At 40.6% G+C, this 22,784-nt stretch overlaps 1 protein-coding gene across 2 annotated transcripts in view; it reads left to right on the top strand.

The window, feature by feature from the left end:
- The window catches only part of scube3 (signal peptide, CUB domain, EGF-like 3), a 112,436-nt gene that overhangs the window by 40,898 nt on the left and 48,754 nt on the right, over positions 1 to 22,784 (top strand). For both annotated transcript variants that reach the window (XM_028019064.1, XM_028019056.1), the window contains exon 4: positions 12,761 to 12,895. In XM_028019064.1, coding sequence (XP_027874865.1) covers positions 12,761 to 12,895 — 135 coding nt within the window. The remainder of the gene's footprint in view (positions 1 to 12,760; positions 12,896 to 22,784) is intronic.

Genomic DNA, 22,784 nt, shown 5'->3' with positions numbered 1-22,784 from the left:
AGCCATGGTCGAAACCAAACAGGAAGTCGGCCATTTTGTATTGAAGGTCCATTTTGGACCTCGATTTTGACGTTTACAGCCTTCGTATTTGATCGAACTCCTCCTAGGGATTTCGATTGATCGGCTTCAAACTCTGTCAGTCTGATCAAAAGCCATGTTTGACTTAAAGTTATCAAAACGGTGACTGTATGAGCTTGCTGAAGGGGGGTTACCAGGGGTCAAAGTTCACCTACTCGCCATGAAACACGAAACTCTTATATATCCTGCACAGAAACTCACAGAGACACCAAACTTTCAGTAATTGATCATCATTAGGTGTCCTAAAATACCCTGTGGTGAAATTATGACATCGCTTAGGCCACGCCCCCTGAGAACAGGAAGTGTCATGTTTTACTGTGAACGGTTGCTATCTTAGCCCTTTGACCTAATCAACATGAAACTGTGTCCAGAGACAGAAGACATGTTGGTGTGTTGTGGATTGAAGCCCCGACCGGCTGCGATGAAGCAGGTGGGCGTGGCGGCGTGGCGAAGTGACCTGTAACGCCGATGCCATACGTTTGCTTCTAGATTCCACATGTTTCGACCGAGCTGCACCAAACTTGGCCTGAGTCATCCTAGTGTGATGCCTGACAATGCTATGTCATCATATTATGACGTCATCTAAGCCCCGCCCCCTCAGAACGAATTAGAGAGATCTTCTGTGTAATTACATGATAAACAGTCCATGTTCGTCGTTTGTAGGGCAATGCTGCCCTCTGCTGTCCACTGAAATAGTTTCATTATTTCAGTAATTCGACACCAGAGGGCAGCATTGCCCTACGGAATGACAGAGTTCAATTTTGTAACAAAGAGGAAAAAATAAAAAATTTGTAATTCTAACACAAAAACTCACAGAGACACCAAACTTTCAGTTATGGATCATCATCGGGTGTCCAATAATATCCAATGGTCAAATGATGACATCACTTAGGCCACGCCCCCTGACAACAGGAAGTCTCATATTTTACTGTGAACGGTCGATAGCTTCTGCACCAAACTTGGCCTGAGTGATGCTGGTGGGATGCACGTCGATCCTACGTCATCATATTATGACGTCATCTAAGCCCCGCCTCCTCGGAACAGGAAGTGCCGTTTTTTTCCTTGGAAAGCTCTGTTTATGGCTCTCTTGACCTAATCAAGGTGATTCTGTGTTGGATGACAGATAGGAAGTTGGTGTCGCTTGCTTTAAAGTGCCAAGAGTATTCAATGGCGGCAACGCCGTTTGTATACGTTTGCCGAGCTGCATCAAACTTGGCCTGAGTGATCCTGTTGGGATGCCTGTCGATCCTACGTCATCATATTATGACGTCATCTAAGCCCCGCCCCCTCAGAACAGGAAGTGCCGTTTTTTCCTTGGAAAGCTCTGTTTATGGCTCTCTTGACCTAATCAAGATGATTCGGATGATAAACTCTGTCAATGCTCGCTGCTGGCTGAACCGTGTGGGCGTGGCCAAATGGCGAATATCAGTCCCTCGCCATATTCATACGTTTGGCTCTAATTCACACATGGATCATCCGATTGCCGCCAAAATGAATATGTATGACCTTTGTTCACCTCTAAAGAGCCCAACGGGTTTGAGATGTAATTTTACTCCACTGCGCCCCCTAAGTTGATACATCGGCTATATCTCCTCGATGCATCGACCGATCTGCACCAGATTTTTTGACGGTCGTCGGGGAGCGCCGCCGAACGCATTCACGCGTGTCGCCCGGTGGACGGGCAGGGAAAATGCGCGACAGCTTCTGCGGCTGCTGGCGGGCGGCGGTGCTGGAAACTGCGGCAGAGCTTCTGCGGTGGGGAGCGGGCTGCGGCTCTGGAAAATGCGCGAGAGCTTCTGCGGTGGCTGGAACCCCCGCGGTGGCCAATAGGCCGGAGCGGCGCTTGCTGCGAGGGCCGCCCGAGGCTGCTCGCAGCTTTAATTATGATTGATTCACTGATTGAGAAAAGATCAGATTGTTTTTATTATTTCTGACTGGCTGATTGGTCCAGACCAATCAGGCTGAAAATTATTCTGCTTTGGTCAGCAACCAATTTATCAGTGCATCTTTGACATTATTTAATAATTAGTAATCCAGCCGTTTTCTTTAAAAAAAATTTATTTTTGTCTTCGCAATCATAAATTGTACTATTTTCTTTTTTATTGTGAAGTTTTTGTATTGCTGGAACCATGTTCTTCTATGTCATTTATTTAGTAAGTTTCAGCAAATTGCTTTCATTTAGTAAAAATTTTCATGTTCGTAATCTCTTGAAGTTTTAGCCTGAACTGAAAATAATGTTATTTGGTTCAGGTCGCTATAGCGGCACAATGGCTGAGCTCTTACAAGTAGTTTCACAGCCAAACAATGAAAAGCTATTCCTGACGCCGCATGGAATCGGATAATTCTTGTTCATTTCTGACAACCTCATGGACGACAAGTCTGCCGGAGCTGACAAGAAGAAAAAAAATGTTTTTGCAAGAAGTCTCCCTGTGAGTGAGAACAGATTAAGCAGCACTGGGAAGAGTGGAGTAATGCTGCATAGTTGGAATACAAGTGTAGCTTTCTAAAAACAATCAATTGTTTGTGGTTTTCTGACTTTGGAAACAAACTGCTTTGCAGATTTTCGCAAGAATGTACAGATGAGTGAGACACGCAATCATGTTCACATGCAACAACCCAAATCACATTGTTAAACCACTCATCATTATTACATAAATATACATTGGAGCTATGAGTTGTTTTATTGTTTAGGCTAACATAAATTGTCAGGTCTTTGAGTGAAAATGTGAAATTGACAAACACAGCAGAAAGCAAAAAATGTGCTTTTCATAATCCCCTATTAAAAATAACTTGCAAAGACAAAGGTCTTTACGTTGCAATGTTACATTAACAATGGTATAGTCAGTTGATACCATTGGTGTTTATATTTAACACACAGTCTGCTATTTATTAGGCATATTTTACATTTAAACGCAAGAGGGAATATTAGCTCAATTTAATGATGTGCAACCAGAAGGTTAGATTCAAATGCAACTTATCTCAGTAAGCAGATACTTTGTATTTGTTGTGACATGCACAGACTCTGGTGCCTCTCCACAGCTCAGAGGAAAGGGACTAAAGTGATGAGTTACAGGATAAATCTGAGATTAGAGTATTAGTTGGCTGCTGAAGGCTACCAACTCTCTCGCAGGTTTGCTCAGCCCCATCCACCATGAAATGAACATTTCCAGCTGAACCCACTGGCAGGGCTTTGGGAGTGGGAAACTCAAGCCTTAGACTGGGCTTAAGGTTGTAAGCATGCTGTAGACTGGAAGCCGTCAGACGTCAAGGCAAGGCCTCTTGTCCTCTTGGCAAAGCGATGGCCACTCAAATACTTATCCTGGGGTATTGTTGTTTAAATGCTTCCAGACTCGCTTTGGAGAAACAGTGAAATTCCAGTCTGGATGTTTAGGAAAGAGTTTAGACTTGGAAAGTTTATGCCAACTCATCAAATTTGGTACCTGGGAGTCTGCCTTGGTTGTAGAACCAGAAAAATTGATTTAAATCAAGTATTTGCTTTGTATTTTTATTTGTAAATGAAAATCAACAGCTAGCAGATATTTGGATTTGCATAGCAGATGTGAACAAGCTGTGTGTAAATAAACTATGGGCGAGATAGAGGTGAGATGCTGGGACTAATAAAAGGTTTGAAGCGGTTTTTAACCATGAGTCTGATCAACTTTGAGTTTCCTGCTGATGAAAAATCAGGATTTTATGTTACTTAATACATATGCAAATAACAAGTTTCATTGTGGGTCTGAAGATAAAATTTAATGATAAAGGAGCATTTGGCCATATTTAGTCAGGTTAGAGTATAAAACTATTGTGCAAATAAATGTTAGTTAAATCAAAGTAAATCATACCCCAGAAAGATTTAGGGTTTAGATGTTTTTTGTTCTAAAATTTGTTTCTAAAATGAAATGAGACAGTCATCTTTTGAAATGTAATTTAAATCAATCTAAAACAACAAGAATTTAATATTGATGAGCTGCAAGTCTTTCAGTTTGAAAGACCTACTTGCCATGACCCTTTTCTTTCTCATTCTGGACGCATCAAGAATGTTAATTTTACTTCCAATTAGAAGAATCTTGTTTCCAAAATTAAAAATTACTTTAACGATAAATCTGCCAACAATCTGAAGTGTACGTCAAACTAATGTACAAAGGATTTATCAGTTTCAGGAATAGATATCATCATATCATTTAATTAATTATCAGTATGATGGATATGCATCATTAAGAGGCAGCTAATTTATCATATAATTTAACGGAGCAGCAATCATGTTTAATATAGTTATCCAAATGTTTTGTTAGTCAACAATATTTACATTTTAACTGAATTTGCGTGAATATTCAGGAAATGGCATTGTCAATCATAAATAATTCCTTTATCCAACTAGAGAAACTGAATTTTCAGAATATATTGTAGCTGATTAAAACTTAATCAGTCAATCAACCTTTGAGGAAAGTGGTTTAGTGGAAAGCTTTGAGTTAGCCTGACATTAATTTGAGTTGAAAGTTTGGAAAAGGAAATGGAGAAATGAAGTCAGTGGGAGCCGACTTTCGATCCAGCTGCTTGGCCACCACTGAACTGTCAGAGATATAATGTAACAGATAAGAGGAAGACTTACTGTGGTTCGAACTCAGCTATGGTATCACCGCTCTCTCTCTCATCTAATTTTTTTCCTCAGCAGGTGCTGCTCCTATTCCACCCCTTTGCTCAGCTCACAGGGAATATTTTGACACAGTGTTACATCTCTGATCTGACAGTCATTCTGCGCAAGGGAGGAACTGACCAGTTTATTTGGTTCAGGTTGTAGGATGAAATGGACATGAAGGAAAAGATGATTTTAAAGAGAACTACAGAGCCTTTCATATGGGTAAAGAGAAAAACAAGTTTGTGCATGTGTTGTTCATATAGTATTTCATCCGAATGGCGATATAAAGTATGATAGATGAAAATAAAAGAACTGATATATTAAAAACACTGAAATATACATTATTTAAAAAACAAAAATGTATGAAATACACAAAATATGTCAACAACCAGTAGTAAAAATGTAAGCATCACCTAAAAAGTAACAATATACTGCATGCCAACAAATCAAATGCTAAAACATAATAGAATTAAGCCGATATTTAACCGTCAGTAAACAGCTAATCCTAGTTTAAAATGGCTGTTTTAAACCTCAGGCTTTCAGATTGGTGGTTCCAGCTTTGAGGAACAGAAAGTAAATTCTGCCTCCACTTGTTTAGTTCTGGTCCAAGAAACACTAAGTGAGCAGTTCTCAGAGGACCTGAGAAGTCTGCATGGTTCATAACTGACCAGCAGTTGCTTGAATGATTTTTACAGAGTTCGATTCTCTTGCTGTTCATTTAATGTCGGACTTATGTGTCTGTCAGGTCTTTATGGCATGGTTTCACAGCGGCAATAAGTCAAGCTGTCTGGCATCTTCCATTATACAGTGTGACAGAAGTTTACGTCAAGATTTTATACGATCCAATTTGCACAGTGTGACATGTTAAAGTACCATACCATTTCTTAAATCATCAACAGTCAATCTATCATCCAACCAGACAACTACACTGGCCCAAAACTAAAAAACTGTTTCTTACTGCAAAATACGGGTCTAAAATGATGAAACTACAGGGTGTGAAGTTTAAATACCTTTCTAACCTCTCAGGCCTGTTATAATAACTCAAACCCAAACTGCTAGATGGTTCTTTTGCAAGCCAGGATTCACTTTGAGAAAAAATATCTTCATATTAGAAAAGCAGTGCCACTATCTTATTGTTATTGTAAACATTTGCTACAACATTGAATGATAATATTGAAATATTTTCTGTTTCTTGGTTAGCTTGGGTTATAAGTCACTTGCTTAGCATGTTGTTATCTTAATAAAACTGATATAGCGATGCTAATTTCTCAAATCTATATCGCTGTGATGAACTCTACTCTGGGCATTTCTAAAACTTTCTCTCACATCTAATTATAAAGACATTGAAAAAGTGTTTTTAAAACATAATGATTTAAATCTTGGTATTCCTTGACACCTTTTTATTTCTTCCATCCCTTCACTTCTTGCAAGCGAAATGCCAGGGGAGGACGGTGTCTGTCCACTCACCTCCTTGTCTCTGGTCTGTCTGGACCACAGAGACATTTCTGAGACCAAGCAGTGGGATGGATGCACAGACAGCTTTGATGACAGATAGCTGCAGTTTTTCACTTTCTGGCCTCAAATAAAAGTCGGAGTCAGCTAGAAACTCCCGCAAAGTCAGTGAACCCTCTAAAAAAAAAAAAAAAGAGGGAGAGAATGAAAGAGTTGAGTATTTCTCCAAAATAAGAGTTCAGGAGTTTTTGTAAGGCAACCACCATGTTTACATGGCTCTAAAGCTCTGCGCGAGGCCAAATGTTATATATACAGCCAAGGCTATCTGAAAAACCAGCGGACATGGCCTCCGCAAATACAACCAATCTCCTAATCTCTCTCAGTTTGAATTCTCCTTTTCCTCTCGTCTCCTCAAATGAAATAAGGTTAGAGCAGAGGCTTGTCTCATTTTTCAGGAGTGAGACAGCTCTTTTAACTTGATTAAAATGTTTTTCGTTTCTCTCCGGCCCTTTAGAGAATTCTTAAAAACTGTCTAAAGCCCAAATAACATGAGCACTTCTTCAAGCCATGCCAGAACCCCTTTCCGCTTGGAAATATTTGCTTTGGACGCCAGCCTTGCCCAGCACACAACACAGGCAATTATGGGAGCTATTTAAACAAGGAAGATCTACTGACAGCCGACGCCTCATTTGGAGGGATGAAGGAATCAGGAAATGAAACCTTCATTGATGCACTGAGGGTATGGAAAGAGAAATCCCCTTGGGGCCCCGACTGTGGCCGTTTGGTATCTCATGGGCATTTTGAGTGTTAAAACTTGCAGCCTTTGTTTAACCTTTTTTTGTTTGGATTTTTTAAAGTTTGTGATTGTGTTTAAAGGAAAATCAGGCAGAGACTTTATGCATATATTGCAGGATTTTTTTTTCTTGCTGGAGGTTTGTTGTTACCTACTCAGTTTATCTCCAAAGGTGCAGCTGCAGTTTGCTGGCAGCTTCCAGGGTCCTTTCTCCAGGGACCATAAGTAGCTCCCTTTTTCTTTTAGTGTCAGTCTCACTGTCTTTCTCCTTCTGGAGAACTCTCCTTCACCTGGCGGTAGAGTGACACTTTTCCCATCAGCCTCAGCAGACAGAACACACTGTTTTTAGTGGGACAGAGACAGTTTTGATGACTGGATGTGAGAGCAGGACAGAAAACCTGGCAGTCTGACGAGGGTGATAAGTGCTGCTACCTGTCACTGACCTTCTCGTCAACTCATTCTTCTTAGAATGCTGCATGTGTCGTGACACTGTGATTAATTGAGCTTTTAAACAGAAAAAGAAAACAAGAATAGTGATGTTTTATTTCTGTCTCCTCCTGAGATGAGAATTCCCCAGCAAGAAAACTTGATCCAGAGGTTTTCTCAGACTGGACAAATAGACGGTAGATTAGTTTCGGATGACATTTTAATAACATTAATCATAATATAAAACTTGTGTATACAACAGTTTTATTTATTTTTTTATTTTAATCATGGATAAAGTTGCAGTATTTCGGGTTATTCTCAAATGGGAGTTGGAGATAGATTAGATTAATTTGGACTTTGTAAGCTGAGTTTTTTTCTGATTTGTCGTGGTGGAGAGAGAGCTGAGCAAAAAAGTGAAGCTCTCAGTTTACTGGTTTACCTGTGGTCATGAGATTTTGATCGTAGCCAAGAGAATCCGATCCCAGATACAAAGGGATCAAGACCAAGATGGCGGCGCGTGAACAACGCGAGGCTCAGCGTCTCTCCAGAATCTGCTCTTTAGTGTTTTTTTATCTATTCATTACTGGACTCCCCCCCCCCCCCGAATTGCACAGCGTTGCTGCGCTACAGCAGACATGAACTTATGGACATTTGGAGCTACAATTTTGACTCTACGATCGCCGATCTCCGACTAATCCCAGAGATTACCGGAATCCCGCAGAACACCGGAGGCTGCTCACTTCTCCCGGCTGGGTGGAAGTGTACGCAGGCCGCGACGAGAACGTAAACAAAGGCGGGGTAAGCGTGGAGGGGTGCGAGCTAGGCTAAAGCTAACACCACACCGGCTCCCTTTACCCAGCATTTACCTCGCCAATGTCCGTTCTCTGGCTAATAAAATGGACGAGTTACGACTATCCATCACGAGTGACAGACGGATTATGGACTCAAATGTCATGTTTTTCACCGAAACATGGCTAAACAACAGCTGCCCGGACAATGCTATCCAGCTAAGTGGATGCCACACACACCGAGCCGACAGGACAGCAGATGACTCCGGCATGCATTTATATTAACAAAGCTTGGTGCACAGACTCTGCTACTACCGAGAGTCACTGTTCACAGAATGTGGAGTTTTTAATGGTTAAATTACCTCCCAAGGGAATTCACCTCGATCATCCTCACTGCCGTGTACACCCCCTAATGCTAATGCCAAGCTAGCCATGAAAGAACTCTATGCGGCTATTAGCAAACACCAAACCAAATACCCAGAGGCTGCTTTTATTGTTGCGGGTGATTTCAATCACTCCAACTTGAAGACAGTTCTTCCCAGATTCCACCAACATGTCTCCTGCCACACCAGAGGAGACAAGACCCTGGACTATGTCTACTCCAATCTAGGGTGACCATATTTTACTTTGGGAAAACCCGGACAACGTGGGTGGGGGGGGTGCGTTGGGAAAGCCAGGAGAACCTGCAAGGGGGGGATGCCCGCACTGACGCGGCTCAGGGATTACGTGACACGCAGCGCTGTGCGCAGTGCCCTACAATGCAATGTAAGCTATGTAATGTGTTTTCAGGCAGTTGACCAAAATCCCGGACGATTTTTAAATTCCCCCCGGACATCTTTTTAGGTCTGAAAAGTAGGACATGTCCGGGAAAAAGAGGACGTCTGGTCACCCTACTCCAATCTGGCTGGAGCCTACAATGTGACACCCCTCCCCAACATCGGACAATCAGACCATCTCTCCCTGTTCCTCACACCTCGGTACTTACCACTCATCCAACGTGTGAAACATACCTGAGGACAGTAAAGGTGTGGCCAGAGGGCTCAGTCGCTGTGCTCCAGGACCGGTTCAGGAATACAAATTGGACTATTTTCCACCATACAGGCTTGGATCAGTACGCCTCATCTGTACTGAACCATATTTCCACCTCCATAGAACGTGTCTCTACCTGCAAACGCATTACCATGTACCCCAACCAGAAACCCTGGATGAACCGAGACGTTCGTCTCCTGCTGAAGGCCCGCAACATCGCCTTCAGGTCAGGGGATGCACAGACTTACAGTGCAGCCAGGGCTGAGCTGAAGAAGGGAGTCAAGAAGGCCAAACACCACTACAAAAGGAAGGTGGAGGATCATTTTTCTAACTCCAACCCCCGACGTATGTGGCAAGGCCTTCAGATTCTCACAGACTACAAGAACCCCAATACCACCCCCACTTCTACTGATGTCTCCTTCCTCAATGAATTTAACAACTTCTATGCTCGTTTTGAGAGAGGGAATACCACAACTGCAACCAAAGCAGCTACCACCCCAGGCCAACAGCCACTGACTTTCCTCCCCACTGACGTAGGAGCGGCTCTGAGCAGGATTAAATCCCACAAGGCTGCGGGTCCTGATGGCATACCTGGACGTGTCCTCAGAATGTGCTCTGGGGAGCTGGCAGGAGTGCTGACGGACATCTTCAACCTGTCCCTGGCCCGCGCTGTGGTACTGACCTGCTTCAAGTCTACCTCCATCGTCCCAATCCCCAAGAATCCCAACCCAACCAGACTCAATGACTACCGCCCGGTAGCCCTTACCCCCATCATTACCAAGTGCTTGGAGCGGCTGGTCCTAGCACACCTCAGATCCTGTCTCCCCCCCACACTAGACCCCCACCAATTTGCCTACAGGCAGAACAGGAGCACAGAGGAGCACATCTCTATAGCGCTGCACTCTGTCCTTTCTCACCTGGACAGTGAGAACACTTACGCCAGACTGCTGTTCTTAGATTTTAGTTCAGCATTCAACACTGTCATCCCATCACAACTCATCACCAAACTCACAGACCTCGGCATCAGTCCACTCATGTGTAACCGGTTGCTCGACTTCCTGACCAGTCGACCTCAACGTGTCCGGCTGGACAACCACTTCTCATCCACCATCATCATAAACACCGGAGTGCCACAAGGCTGTGTGATGAGTCCCTTCCTCTACTCCCTCTTCACCTACGACTGCAGACCTGTCCATGGCTCTAACGCCATCATCAAGTTCGCAGACGACACCACGGTGATCGGCCTCATCAGAGATAATGATGAGGCCGGGAGGAGGTAGACCGTCTGGCTGAGTGGTGCGACAAAAACAACCTGCAGCTGAACACCGAGAAGACCAAGGAGCTTATTGTGGACTTCAGGAGGAACGCTGACCTACATCCACCCATCCACATTAAGGGGACAGTGGTGGAGCGTGTGGACACCTTTAAGTTCCTGGGAGTCCACATCTCCGAGGACCTGACTTGGACGACCAGCTGCTCCAAACTCATTGAGAAGGCGCATCAGCGCCTCTTCTTCATGAGGACCCTGAGGAAGAACCACCTGTCCTCAGAGATCCTCACGAACTTCTACCGCTGCACCATTGAGAGCATCCTCACCAACTGTATTACAGCTTGGTTCGGGAACTGCTCTGTCTCCGACCGGCAGGCGCTGCAGAGGGTGGTGAAAACTGCCCAGTATATCGCCGGGGCACCGCTCCCTGCCATCAAGGACATCTACAGGAAGCGGTGTTTGAAAAGGGCCAGGAAAATCACAAAGGACTCCACTCACCCAACACACACACTCTTTTTCCTCCTGCCCTCTGGGAGGCGTTACAGAAGCCTACGGACCAGAACCACCAGGCACCGGAACAGCTTCTTTCCCACAACTGTCACGCTTTTGAACGCCTCCTGACATAAAACATAAACTATAAGGACTGTACTCCCCTATCCTCTCATACAACAATAACACATGGACTATCCTCACACACACACATCACGGACTGTTTTCTTCACACACACATACAACCTGTAAATTTTATCTGCCATTATTTATCTTGTATTATATTATATACATATATAATCCATTCCCTAACATTCTCGTATATTCTGTATAATCTGTGCATATACAGTAGCTCCCATATTTATATTTATATTTATACACAATATCTATATCTTTTTGCTATAACCCCGTATAGTCCATACATACATAGTCTTGTACATCTGTAAATAAATATTTATATCTCGTAGAGCACTTCTGGATAGACGCAAACTACATCTCGTTGCTTGTACTTGTGACAGTGCAATGACAATAAAGTTGAATTCTATTCTATTCTAAAGCAGGATCAGATTATGAAAATAATTAGTGATACAACTGCAAATCTACCCAGACTTGGCCGTTGACTAAACTGACTGGCTGCAAGTAGAGCGTCAATCAGAGAAGCAGCTAACAGAGTAAATCTGGAAGACTGGCACAATGAGACATGGTTGCAGTAGTATCATGCTGTGGGGATATGTTTCTCCAGCAGGTGTAAAAGAACCAGGTCAGAGTTGTTGGGAAGGTGTTGGGAAAATGTCTCAAAGGCTGGGCCAAAAGTTCACCTTCCAAAATGGTTCAGATCTAAGCATCTTCACGTGTTCATGGGCAAAAATTTTGGTTTCCAGATGTTCAGCACCGTTTGAGACAGACCTGGAAGATCTGCAGCTAAAATTACAGACAAATCTGACTCAAGGGTGCTGAACACAAATTCCCTACATCGTCTTAGTATATGAGGCAAAAAAAAAAAATAGAATAATAAAACAAATAAAATGCATTGAGTCTTGTGTTTGTAGTAGGACAAAATGTGAAAGGTTTGATAGGTTTCTAACTATTTTTATATTATATTTATAAATAATTTAAAATGTCTCAAGATACTATTTTATTTTCTGGCTATATAGGAGGAGTTACTTTGGGGGTCATTCATAGTGAGCGTCCCTTTTTTGCCTGCGCTTGAGGCGACGCTTTGCTAAATACTCTGTACGTACTTGAAGTAGATTCTCTCCCCCACTGACTTTGAAAGAAAAATATCCCACTCTTCTCTTCCTATCTAAACTTTTCCTCCCCCTCTTTCTCGTCCCTCTCCTCGCATTCCTCCCGTCACAGGGGCTGACAGACACTCGTCATCAACAGGTACTCTGGCCCAGTTGGATCAGGTTTCCCCTCTTCAACGGATTGTGCTGCATTTGCATTTTTATAGCTCAGTGCTGAACAGTTGCAGGTTTTAAATGGAGCTTTCAGGTTTTTGTCTAGTTTTTTGTTTGCTCTTAGTATTGCTTTTACTCTCACATCACAACTTAAAAGTTTTCAAAGAATTTCATTAAATTTAATTTATTTGACCATGTTTTTGTTTTTTTTTTTAAGGCAGATGACCTCTAGATTCTTTCGGAGTACTTAAATGTTTAAATCATGTTTGCATCATCTGTTTGGCCCATGGAGCAAGTCAAAATTCAATCTCAGACAAGTCCCGCACAGACTGCCTGTGCAACATTTGTTCTGTTTTGAACTGTTCTCATTAATTTGTGTGTGGTTGTGTTTCCTGGCAGACGTGGACGAGTGCTCGGAAGGCAACGGTGGGTGCCAGCAGATTTGTGTCAACATGATGGGCAGCTATGAGTGCCGCTGCAGGGAAGGATTCCTCCTGAGTGACAACCAGCATACATGCATCCAGCGGCCTAAAGGTTATTCACCTGCACACACGCTTTAGTCAGATCATGTATTTGTTCCCTTACAACTTTCTCCTGTGCTAGTTTTTTGTTTTGTTTTGTTGTTTTATTTTTTTTTTGGTCACACTTAATTTTAGATAAACTAATTTATAAGATATACATAGTAATACCAAAACACGGTTTTCAGATTTAATTTAATAAATGAGAAAAGCAATCTAAACCAACCTGGTCTTATGTGAAATGTAATTGCCTCTATTTTTCAATTAACCAGAATGTTTTGTTTAGCTTCATATGCACCACTAATGCCTAATTACTGCCTGGTGTGTAGGAAATAGAAATCGCCTAATAGAAGAAATCAAATAGATTGTGTATCATCCAATAGAATAGAAGAGCTCAAAAACAACACATAATGTCCCAATCAATAACAATAAAGAATAAATCAAGAAAAGGTGAGAAAAAAAGTCTTTACTAATCCATGAGGTCACGAAGAAACCCACAGCCACATGTTAAGCTCTGCATGTCTCATTTGCCTCAGTTTAGGTGAAATAAAGTTAAGTTCACGATTCAACAATAAGGAATATTCTGAGCAAAAAATGGCTCAAGGTAAAACAAATTGCTGACTAAACGGAGAACAAAAGCCTGTCTCTGATTTACCAAAAAAAAAACATAGTCCCAAAAAACTCTCAAGACTTTTGGGGAAATATTTAACAGAGTAGCAAGGTCAAAATGAAACATTTTGATACTTGTGGGTCCTGAACGCAAATCGAACACAGCACATTTGAGTGTGATTTGGTGGGGCTGCTTTCCTGCTTCAGGACCTAGACGACTTGCCAAATTAGTTGAAACCATAACTCTTCTTCTTTTACTACAACATTCTGAAGGAAAGTGTTTGGTCATACGTTTGTGACCTAAAGGTTAGGCAGACTTGGGTTGTGCAGCAGAACAATGATCCAAAGCATACCAGCAATTCCACCGCAGAAGAGATAAAAACGGAAAGTTTTTCAGTGGCCTTGTCAAAGTCTTGACTGTGATGTGACTGTTAGTGTTCTTTAGCCTTGGCTGCTGCTGCCAACACAATCAGTTATTAAGTTAAGGGGGATTATTTTGCTACATATAGCCATTTTGGTTTGGATAACGTTTCCTTTTAATAAATGATATCCTCATTTAAAACAGCTTTTTTGTATTTTCAGTGTATTTTCTTCTGACTTTAGAAGTAGTTTATTGATCTGAAACAGTGAAGTGTTAACAAAAAACAAACATAAGCAGCGGACACTTCAACAGCACTGTGGTTTCGTTTTTGGGTATCGGGTCTTGCCCTTACTGTACAGTTTGCTCAAACATCATTACGATACATTTTAAGATAGTGATGCTGTCAAGTCTTTATGTAACTAGCAGATATTCAGGAATAAATGGAGGGCGGGATTAGCCCTAACAAGCCCTACAACAAGTTAAAACAGTTAGGTTGCCACTCTTCAAAGAGAAGAAATGAAAAGAGGGGGAGAACAGGGATACATCTTTTTGTTTTCCACTCCCCTTTTCAAATTGAACCTATCTAGCACTTGGCTGCTTTTCAAGTTATCTGTGGTATGAGAGTGGCCTGCGGGGGGAACTGCGAACAGTGAAAACAATTAAAGGTGTAGCCCAGGGCAGACACACCTCTTGTTTATAGAGCGTTCCTATGGGATGGAGACGTGACAGGAAAAGAGCCAACTTGCTCTGAGGCTCGCTCACCACACACAGCAGCGCCACAGACATGCAGACGGTTTTAATGTCAAACTAAGTTGTCAGGAAATGTCTTTGGTGGCTATGAAGCGCTGGATTGCACAGAGCCTGTAACAGCTCTACACTACACTAGCTCTTTTTTTTTTTTACAGTGTACTTTGTGTAGGATTTTGTTGCTTTCTTACTAAGAGATTTAGAGATTTTTCATTGTTTCTGCCAATCTTTGTGATACATATTTTTAAGAAATAATGTTTTCATAAATCTATCCTCATGTTTAGAGAACAAGAGGAACATAGCTTATGAAAGCAGATATTAGGGTTGTAAAATGACTTTATATTTTTATTAAACCGATACTAGAAAAAATATATATTCAAAGATACTCATTTGCATCGAAATCAATATAAGCTGACCTATTTAAATTTGCCCAAATTGTCTGGGAGCAGCGCTACAATAACAGACCCTTAGCCCCTCCCTTCTCCACAGCCGCTCGACTGATTGAAATAAAGAATTGCTGTAAGTTTCAAACATCCAGAAAAAACATGAGCGACCATCTTTAGCAGACCAACAGCATTGTTCGGACAGATGGAAAGCTAACTCTATATGTTTAAATATTATCTTCACGAACACAAACAGTCCAGGAAAGGTGCTATGTTGGTCTGAGAACCCCATGGAGATGCGCTTCCCAAGTTCCAAGTCACACTTTGCTCAGTGCCAATTAACACAAAAAATTGTTCAATACTTGTTAGTTTTGACTTATTAATGGAAGGTTTGGCTATATATTGCAATTAATCATATTTTCTCTTAACTAATACGAATTGTTCATTTCAAAAATGTTGCTGCTTGGTATCGGTCTTGAGTTTAAAACTTTAGCTTTGTGCCAATCCTAGCACATATGAGATACTATATCTACTAGAAATGTTGGAAATGCTCTATACTGGTGATTTCCAAACAACAAAATTGGTCGTGGGCCAAAAAAATGAACAAATTTAAAACATTTTTAGAAAAAAACAAAACTAATTTTATCTTCATTTGTTTTTCATTATGCTCAAAAATAAACTAAGCGTGCAAAAGAAAAAGATAGTCAAATATTTGTAAGGAGGGCGTGTAAATAATGGCGTTAGCCTTGTTGAAAGAAAAGTCTCCAATAAAGACTTTAGTGGCACACCGTTTTCTTTTTTCTTGCCCAGGATTTTTTTTTATATTCTAAAAAAAATTAAACAACTAAAAAGCACTTTCTACATTTAGCAAAGTTCAATAAACTAATTAAACACATCTAGTTGCACCAAAGTCTGCTTTCAATTAAAAGTCACTGGATATACAGTATGTAGTCCTACTAATTATCAAATTAAAAAGAAAAACCAAAGTGTGGTTATTAAAAGGCCAATAAGTTGTGTTGTAGTCTTGACATTTAAGAATGTAAGAGGATTATAAATTGTCAGCAAACAAAGTCTTCACTTGCATCAGCTGGTTTTGCTGCAGGGTCAAATTTATCAAACTGCAATTTGGGGCCCCAAACAATCAATCTAGGGGCCACAAATGGCTCAAAGATCTGGTATCCAGTCTGAAAAATTGTATCCATCCATCCATATTGTGTATTTACAAAATTCAATAAAGAAGCCTGAAAACGTTGGCAATTAAAGGCTGTAGAAGTGTGAAAATTTGACAAGTAAAAATTACAGAATTGCTGTGTTTGCGTTTTGACTCGGTTTTTTGCTGCCCTATGCAACTTTGCTCAGAGCTTCCAGTGTTTCTGTGAAGCAGCAGACATAATGACCAGCTGTTATCACTGTCAGAAAGTTCGTTCATTCGAGGAATGATTATCCAGCAAAGGCTTTTACAACTCCTCAGTTCCAACAGACTAAGCAGTGTTGTGGATGTCCTTTTTTCTAAATCTGACACAGTTCTTCCTGTTCTGTAAACCCCAGACTTACACAGCAAGATTCGAGTGTCTTCTCATCTCCGTCTTTTTCATCCCTCTCGTGTGTTTTCTCAGCTAAGTACTCGTATGGAGAATCATTAAATTGAGATGCTCATGATTCTCCCGTATGATGAAATGAGGATCTTGGAAGTTTAATTTATGAGCTCCATTTGGCCTACTGAAGTGTCAATGTTTACATTTCATAAATGCTGTGTGTGTTTTTTTTCTTTTTTGAGTGGACTGAAAAGCTTGACCATGAAATTTCAAGCCTTTCTACACATCAGCGCTATCAGAAACAGATTTAGAGCAGTAGTCTGATTTTGCCAAGTTCCTCCAGTCTTTCGTCTGTTTATGTTCATGATAAATGTCTCCAGTTCCTGTTAATATTCCATTTTAATATTCATTTTGTCCTTATTGCTCCCAGATGAGAGCCATTGAATTCAAAAGATTAAAGCTGCCATAAATCTGCAAACTTCCTGTGCTCATCAGATAGGCGCCTATTTATTGTTTCCTTATTTTTGAAAGACCAAGAGACAGAACAACCACTCATCTGCTTATTATTACCGCTCTTATTACAAGAGTATGTGCCTGAAGGATAATGGAAGTGGTTAGGAAGTGACTTTGCAGAGTTTTGGGCAACAGCCCCTGAAGAATTGCTCTAAATATAAAAAAAAGAATCTCTAGAAAATGGATAAATGTTTAATCCCCTCACTCAGGTCGATTTTAAATGGAACCATTGGTGCATCCTGCCAGCCCACCTCTTAAAAAGCAGAGTCTGGGTTGCAGTTTGATTATGAGGTTTATTGTCATCATTAAAAAGACATCAGCTTCCCATTTCTTCCGGTAATAGCTCAGGTGTTCCATCGGCAACGTGTGCTGATCTTTCTGGGTGCAGTTCAGAGCTGGTCATAGAAGCGCCTGCTGCCTCTGTTCGGTTTCTCCTGCTGATACAGAGCCACTGCTTGGAGGGAGCCGGTGCCAATTAGGCAGCAGGGGTCTTTCAGCCTCCCGGCTAATGACAAGGCTGCTGCTGGCCTGTCCCTTATTACACCCACCCTTTCCCCCCTCCCCTCAGCAGGAGCAACTTTGGCCAAATGAGTTTCTGCACCGTGTTGTTGGCCAAAAATGTAACAGTCCATTTATTCACTTCAAACATCCCCAGCCTAGAAATTAGGCTTTTCACGAAAGTCAAGGTGCTTAGCAGTTGAAAGGAATGCAATTTGGATCAGGGAGGGTTCCTCCCGCTTTACATTTGATTTATTTTCACTTTTATTTAGGACAACAACGGGGACATTTGTGCTTGAGATGGAATCCAGAACATTGAGACTCAGATATTTTCGGTTTAGTCAGCTGACACATCCATAATGTCGGTCCTCTTTCTTTTTGAAAAACCAGGCAATAACTTGAAGTGTGCACTGATGCAAGTCACTTATGGTGACTTATAGGTTCAGTTCATTTGCTTTTAGTTGTGAGTGCTGAAAAAGAAAACATACTCAGGTCAGCTGCATCATAAAAACCACATGCTTCATGTTTTAAAGGGATTCAAAAGGGAGGAGAACATATTCTAGACATTTGTTCAGATTGTCGGTTTTGCAGTCGAGAGACTTTTTGCAGATTGGATTTTATCTGGGTTTGTTCTGCTGCAATTCCTTGCCTTCAGACTCTAACCTGTTCCACATTTTTTAATACCACTACCACAAAGGTTATATTTTATGTGTATTTCATATGATAAACTAACCTAAAGTATAGTTTTGAAGTAAATCCAAAAGGAAAACCTTTTTTTTTTTTTTTACAAATAAAAAAATAAAAATCTAGAAAGTTGTGTTATAATTGAACCCCTGTACTCTGCTTCCACAAAGTTGAGGAATGAGTTTAAAGTCCAGAATTTAAAGTCCAAATCTTTTAATTCAAGTAGTAAGCAAATCCCTTGTCCAGTTATGTAATTTGATCAGAGTAAAATTACTTTGATATTAATGTATAATTTTAAATTGTACTTTATCCACAAGAAATTGTAAAAATTGTCTAAAAGCAGTGCTGATGTTGCTTTCAACTGAAAATGTTAACAAAAAAACAAAAACAAACAAAGCATCCAATAAATTAAGAAATGTAGACTGATCCATAATTAAAAATATACATGAAATAAAAATAATTAACACAGTACAAACAGCTTCAAAATTATACGAGTAATACAAGATTATTAAAATGCTAAAATGATTTCAAATTTTATATAAATAATGTTGAACTGTTGACAGTGATTTTTGTGATAAAGGTTAATTTTAAAGACTTAACTGTAGATCTGCTAACTGTGAGTTGGATGTCCTGATTTTTTTGTTTAGTTTTATTTTTTTAAAGAAAAAAGACTTTCATTATGGCTTCAGGGAAGACATCATAGTTTCTCTCTGTCTTGGAATATTTTGCATTGAGTCCATCACCTTAAACAATGGCCACACATTAATGCCAGCTCTGGCAACCCGTACGTAACATCGATGTAGCCGCAGGCAGGACTTGCGTTGCTTTCTCCAGGGTTGCAATTAAGAATCACTCTGAGACACTTACTCCTGTCTGGATTTAACATCTTACTGAACATTATGAGAGTCCCACTGCTCAGCAGCCTATCTGCTTTTTGCGTGATGCTGCGCTTCACTTTGCTTTTCTCTAACTTTATGCCCATATCCTGGAAGAGGACGGCTCCTTCACTTTTATTGCAGGATAGAGTAAAAAATTTTAGAATCATGGAGGTTGGATTTGAGTGGAAATCCTTCTTTTCAGATTTGGAATATGTATAATTTCTCATCAATTTCGCAATAGTGTTCTCCTATGTGTAGGTCTATAGCCAAAATATTCCAAAAAAGTGCACTGATGTTTGCTATTGTAACACAACAAAACCTGAAAAGGTTCAAGATGTGTTAATACTTTTGTAGGGCCCAATATTTTACGTTTATTAACTTCAGCGTCTATTACACTTAAAATGACTCAACTAAATACAGTCCAACATGACATGACATTTTTGCAGTCTGCGATGCAACGAGTGCATGGGAAAGCCAATGCTTTTGCCCTGTGGGCGAGTTACTATTAATCTGGAGTCTTGTGTGAACTGAATATTTGAAGAGTCTGCTAACACTTATAAAGCAGAACGTTGCCTGAAAATAAAAAGATAAGATTTAGTTCAGCTATAATATGATTTTAATAAGTGACTGACTGGTTACACAAGACACCTCATCTCTGCGCAGACTTCCAAACAGAGCAGCTTAAAGAAGTCAGAGGAAATAACCACTTGCAAAGACGTCAGGTCCTCCTGGATCAAACTTGCTCTCACAACTAATCAGTATGGCAAAAGGGAAGGTTTCTACAGTATGTGAGCAAAGCTTCAGAGCAGCCACAAGGACTCTAATGTGATCATCAGGCTGGTTTAAACTAATTCGGGAAAAAGAAAATTTTGATTACATCAGCCTCAGGGCTTTACGTTCAGCTTTTGTTGCTGAAGGAAGCTCAGCATACAGAGGTTTTTAAAGTTTCCAGAAATAAGGATGTCATTCAGTACCCTCCACACGTACTGGTTCCTCTGATGAAGATGTACAAAAGCCTGAAAATAAAGTCTGTATTTAATGCAGTATCATTATCTAAAAAAATATATGATTCTATCTTTATTTTGAGTCTCTTTATTCAGTGTGAAAAAACCCACCATAATAGTTCAACACAATAAATGTAGATTAGGTTTTTTATGTGTAAGTAGCTTAACTGAGGATCTGGGAGCCTTTAATTGGTAATTCATAACATCCCGAGAAGGCCATGGTTTAAAATAGAAATTGTGCAAAACCTAACACCTACACATCTCTACTGTTAGAGGATTGCTAAAATAAAATAAAAATGTGGTTGGACAGGAATTCAAGCTTATCCTGCCATTGCAAACTTTGGACAGAATGTTAAGCAGGGTAAAATAATCTGAAAAGCTCACTGTTGGAGAACTGCAGCAAACAGTGGCATTTGGAGTTGGCCAAGTCTTCATAACAACCTTTAATCGTTACTACATGTCTACAACTTGTTTCTCAACCGTGCCTATAAATGTCTGCCATTTGTTAAATACTACTGGGGAATTTAGCTGCTGAGTGCTTCAGCAACCAACTCTCCAGGTGGATCAAGCATAAAACAAAGATCGAATTCTGTAATTTCCAAACTATAAACTGCTACTGCTACACACTTTAAACACATCAATGCTGTTAATATATGGATTTTTACCAAGTTTTGAATGATGAAAGAGGACAGCACAGGCTCAAGAGCAAATTTTCCCTGACACAAAAGTAACATTGAGGGCAACAATGAAAGAGAGAAACTGAAGACGACGATTTTAATGGGTTTCGTCCCAGGAAGTCATTGATTGTGGTCAAATACTTTTCCTGCTAAGCTCTTTTTTTCTAAGCAGCCATGATCCATGCACTGTTCAGAAAAAAGCACTTATGGTACATATTTGTGTAAAAATCTTTCAGTGTAGATACCTGCGACTTATAGTCAAGTGTGGGCTAAATGGGTTTTTTTTCTTATCAAAGTTAATTACATTCAGGTGTGCTCAATAGCTCTAAAATAACATTATGTGACAAAGCACGTTTTTGTAATTTCCTGTAGATTTAAATTAAATATCTCCTGTTGTAGGAGAGATCTCCTGTAATAGGAGATGTTTAATGTAAATCAGGTAAACTAAAAATGGGTCATCATTGGATCTACTTGCAGGATAATGGTCCAAAAATGCAACCATATAATGATAATTGAAAATTTTCCAATTTCGATGGTCACCTGGCCATCTTTGTTCCTTAAACCTCTAGAAGCCATACGCTTATGAGTCTTTATAAATTCTCTTAAGATCATAAAGAGTAATGATTAAAAAAATGCTGTCTGTCTAAATGATGTAATTTAGCAAAAATATGGAGTTGTATAACGTATTAACATCAAGTTATCCACCAAGTGTGCTACACATGTCTATAATTATTTTCTCCAAACGTAACCTCATTTCCCCCTTTTCTTCGCTCGATTGTGGATTTAAGTGTTGCTTTTATGTACACTCCTCACACCAGGAAATAAAACTCTGCTGCTATTCTAGCCACATTTAATAGCATTTCAGAAGGATTTTCCCCCTTTAGTGCAACAAATCTCTCAACACAATGGGCATAATTACACACACCATCATTTGTACAGGCACACACCTTTGTAATTTCATCTCCAGTGTAATCCTGCTGGAGGCAAGCTGTCATGCCCTTCATTGACATTTAGATGAAGACTAGCGTGTTGACTTCGGAGAACATCGGTTCTTTGTTGTCTCGTGAAGTAAGAAGTTTTCCATTTAGTGTGATAAAATCCACAACTCCTAGGCGCATTATATTCTAAATTAGAGTTCCAGGTGCAACATTCCTCCTGTGTAAAAGCACGCCCTGGATCTAAGAACCCTGCTTTATTGCTGTTTTTCTTATCTGAAAACATAATGTCCGTGTAGTAGACGGTTTCACGTTGTAATGTTGTGAGGTAATGTGCTGATAAATGAGCACTTTCAATTATTCCAGTGATGCAATGTTTTGAGCTGTGGGCTGCCAAATAAAATGTTTGTAGGATGATTTGATTTACTTTTTGTTCATATATTGCACTGTTGCTTCCCATTGTGCTGGAGCCAGTAGGGTTCTCATATGTTCCCCCTGTTGGTTGTCAATAAGCCTGCCCTCCTGCCTGCTTGTCTGTGCATTGGCCACAGAAATGTTTTTACAAGTGCAGAAGTCACTGCTCCATTGCTCTGCAGCCCAACCGTATAACCAGGCTCTTTTCCTATTCTGGGGAAGTGGAGCAAGGGCTTTTAGCTGCAGACACAGCGAAGTGACACGTGAGGCTTTTTTTTCGTCCCCTTTGGATTTGTCTTCCTTCTTCTTTTATCTCTGTATATGTCTTTTCAGCATAATCTGCCCTCACCCTCCCTCTTTGTCCAGCCTTTGCTCAGTTCCCGTGCCCCCAGTACTTTCCCCCTCATCCTTCAACAAATATACATCAGTGGCTGGAGCTTTTTCAAATGTTTGCGGCCTTGCTGCTGAATTCTCCTCACCTCATTTGAGACTGGCATCCCTTTTTTCATTGCTTTCTTCAAGGCCATCCCTAAGCTGGCCAGCCCTACGTGGGCTTGCTGATTTTAAGAGTGCTGGAGGGGTTTTTCCACCAATACTTGGCTGCTATGTCTTCAATCAAAGTGCTAGACTGAGCTTTGGAGAAACAAATACTTTGATTTTTTCGGGG

Source organism: Xiphophorus couchianus, chromosome 1, assembly GCF_001444195.1.
Source record: "Xiphophorus couchianus chromosome 1, X_couchianus-1.0, whole genome shotgun sequence".
NCBI lineage: Eukaryota > Metazoa > Chordata > Actinopteri > Cyprinodontiformes > Poeciliidae > Xiphophorus > Xiphophorus couchianus.
This window is presented reverse-complemented; position numbering and strand designations above follow the sequence as displayed.